This window comes from Bos javanicus, chromosome 6, assembly GCF_032452875.1.
Source record: "Bos javanicus breed banteng chromosome 6, ARS-OSU_banteng_1.0, whole genome shotgun sequence".
Lineage (NCBI taxonomy): Eukaryota > Metazoa > Chordata > Mammalia > Artiodactyla > Bovidae > Bos > Bos javanicus.
In genome coordinates, this window is record NC_083873.1 from 115,311,656 (window position 1) to 115,314,605 (window position 2,950).

Below are 2,950 nucleotides of genomic sequence, written 5' to 3' on the forward strand. Positions count from 1 at the left end.
CCTCCAGCATCTGTATTTGCAGTTAATCTGGCGTCTCTTGATTTCCTTGGTCTCTCGGCCAGTAACAACACAACCATTTTGAGCATATGCTTTGGACATCTGTAAGACAAGTTACCTTTAAACAAACACCCCCATCACCTGATGCAAGAGAAGGTGGGAGGTGGGGGGGATCGGGTAGGGTGAGGGTCTGGAAGGCCCCCCACCCCCAGGGCTGAAGGACTGACTATGGCACCCACCACTTAGATTACAAAGGTTTATTTAGAAAAAGAGTTTGGTTGTTTTGGCTGTCAGTCGTTTTTGGCAAACATGTAAATACTTTGGGTAACCAAAGATTGCCGGGGCCTTGCTTCATCCCCCACCCCCACCCCTGGAAAGCCACCCACGGAGGTCCTGGGAGGTCAGCCCTTGCTCAGAGGTGGAGAGGGGGGTAGGGTGGCATGTGTTGGGGGCGGGGCAGGCTCCTTTCTCGTCAATTTGGGAGGATAAACGAGCGCCACTGGGGTCTACCACCCGGCCCCACTCCCACACCTCCCCTCCGGGGAGCCGGAGCCAGGCCTAGAGCCCCAGAAGCAGCCCCTTGCTGAGAGAAGAAGGCAGAGGGGTCTCCCCTCTCTCCTTCCCCCTCCCCGGGGGCCCTGCAGTCTCTGGGCTCTCGCTGTACGCTGTGTACCCACCCCTGCACCCCGAAGGCCAATCCATCCTTGGGTCCCAGGGAGGCCGGCTTTGCCTGCCTCCGCCGGGAGCTGTCCAGGGTGTCCACACCGGGGCAGGGCGCGCGGGTCACTGCCTGAAGCCCCTTCTCCTCCGTCGGAAGAGGATGTGCTTGAAAGAGCGCCGGAAGTCCTGGTTGAAGACGGTGTAGATGACCGGGTTGAGCGAGCTGTTGCAGTAGCCGATCCAGAAGAAGAACTTGAAGAGCGGGCCGGGCACCTGGCAGGCCTCGCGGCAGATGCCATACAGGCTGTAGGTGAAGAAGAAGGGGAACCAGCAGAGCACGAACACGCCCATGACCACCGCCAGCACGAAGGTGAAGCGCTTCTCACGCGCCTGGGCCACCTTGCGGCGGCACACGCTGCTGCGCGCCCGGCGCCGGCGAGACAGGAAGAACTCGACGGAGCGCGAGCTGGCGCGGGACAGGCGCCCGCCGGGGCCCGGGGACCTCGCGGCGGCCAGCGCGCCCGGCTCGGCCGTCACTGTCCCGGGGCCTGTGCCCTCGGCGTCCGCGGCCCCCTCGCCAGCCCCACGCCGCCGCCCGCCCCGCCGCAGCGCGCCCCGGCGCCGCCGTCTCTCGGCCGCCGCGCTGCTGTCCTCGGGCTCCAGGTCGGCGCGCGGGCGGCGCGCGGGCACGCAGTGCCCGTTCTCGCCGGCGCCCAGCCCGTTCTCCGTGGTCGGGGACGCGCCGTCGGGGCCCGCGGGCTCGCGCTTCTCGCTGAGCGTGCGCGTACGCAGCTTGGCCACCCGGTAGATGCGCGCGTAGACCAGGCCCATGATGAGGCAGGGAGCGAAGAAGGAGCCGATGCAGGAGGACAGGATGTACCAGGTCTCGTCGTTGAGGCCACACTGCGGGTAGGCGGCGCCGTCGGGCCGGCGGTAGAGCGAGACTAGCGGCGGGAAGGAGATGACGGCCGAGATGAGCCACACGGCCACGATGGTGGCCTTGACGCGGCGCGGCGTGCGCTTCAGGTTGTACTCGACGGCCTGGGTCACGGACCAGTAGCGGTCCAGGCTGATGGCGCACAGGTGCACGATGGACGAGGTGCAGAAGAGGACGTCTAGCGCCAGGTACACGCCGCACCACACCTGCCCGAAGTACCAGTAGGCCATGAGCTCGTTGGCCAGCGAGAAGGGCATGACCAGTGTGGCCACCAGGATGTCAGCGGAGGCCAGCGACACCAGGAAGAGGTTCTGCGGCGCACGCAGCGCGCGGCTGGTCAGCACAGCGATCACCACCAGCACGTTGCCCACAACGGTGAAGACGATAAGGAAGCCCACCACCGCCGCCAGCCCCGCCACGGCGCCCGCCGAGTACTGGCCCGGCGGCGGTCCCCAGGGGGCCCCCGAGCCGTTGGCGACCCTGCCGCTGCCCCCGTCGCCGGCGCCGCTCGCGTTGGGGCCCGCCGCTGCCGCCGCCGCCGCCAGCGCCGCCGCCAGCGCCGGGGACGCCATGGTCCTCCCGCAAGCTACGCGGTCCCGCCTGGAGCCGGGGCGCAGCCGCGGCAGCTCGGGCGCCCCCCAGCCCGGGTCGGAGCCCGCATCGCCGCCTGCGCCTAGGGCGCGCCCGCTGGGGACCGCGGCGCCCCGCAGCCGACCCTCGGCCGTGGCGGCCCGGCTGGCGAGCGGCGCGCCGGAGAGCGTGGCTGCCCGGCTCCCAGCCGCCGCCGCCGCCGCCGCACGCGTAAGTGCAGAGCAGGAGGCGCCCGGAGCGAGCGGCGACGCGGCGGCGAGGGGGAGGGGGCAGGTCCCGGGGTCCTCGCGCGGCCCCGCCCTCGGCCCGGCTCACGGGGAGCGCCCGGGCCGCGAGCCCGCAGCGACTCGGCGCCCGAACGGGCGTGCCCGGGCGGCCCCGCGGCCCCGGCGCCCGGCCGGGGCGCAGGCTGCAGGCGGCGGCGGCGGCCCGGGCGCTCCGCCTCCCATCCGGCCGGCTAGGGCTCGGCGCGCCGGGGCGCGGGCCCCCGCTCCTCGGGGCCCCAGCGCCCGCGCGCTGCCTCCGGCTCCAACTTTACTTTCCCGGGCAGGGCGCCGGCGCCGCCGAGCGTCCTCCCCGGCTCCTCCTCCTGCCGCTCCCGGCGCGGGCGCCCCACGCGGTCCGCGCTCCGCCGTGCGGTCGCCGCCTCGCCTGCCTCGGCTCGCAGGAGCTGCGCCGCCGCCGCCTCCGCCGCCGTGCGCTCGGCGCGACTGTCGCCGCTCCGGCTCGGCTTCCAACTTGGGTAGAGTTGCGCAGCGGGGCGGG

At 71.6% G+C, this 2,950-nt stretch overlaps 1 protein-coding gene across 1 annotated transcript; it reads right to left on the reverse strand.

The window, feature by feature from the left end:
* Positions 1-239: 239 nt before the first annotated feature.
* ADRA2C (adrenoceptor alpha 2C) lies at positions 240-2,264 on the reverse strand. The gene has a single exon (XM_061420953.1). The coding sequence runs from the start codon at positions 2,164-2,166 to the stop codon at positions 781-783; it is 1,386 nt and encodes a 461-aa protein (XP_061276937.1). The 5' UTR covers positions 2,167-2,264; the 3' UTR covers positions 240-780.
* Between the last annotated feature and the right edge of the window lie 686 nt (positions 2,265-2,950).

Coding starts and splice junctions, on each gene's coding strand:
- ADRA2C (XM_061420953.1), bottom strand. CDS start 2,166: ATGGCGTCCCCGGCGCTGGCGGCGGCGCTGGCGGCGGCGGCGGCAGCG.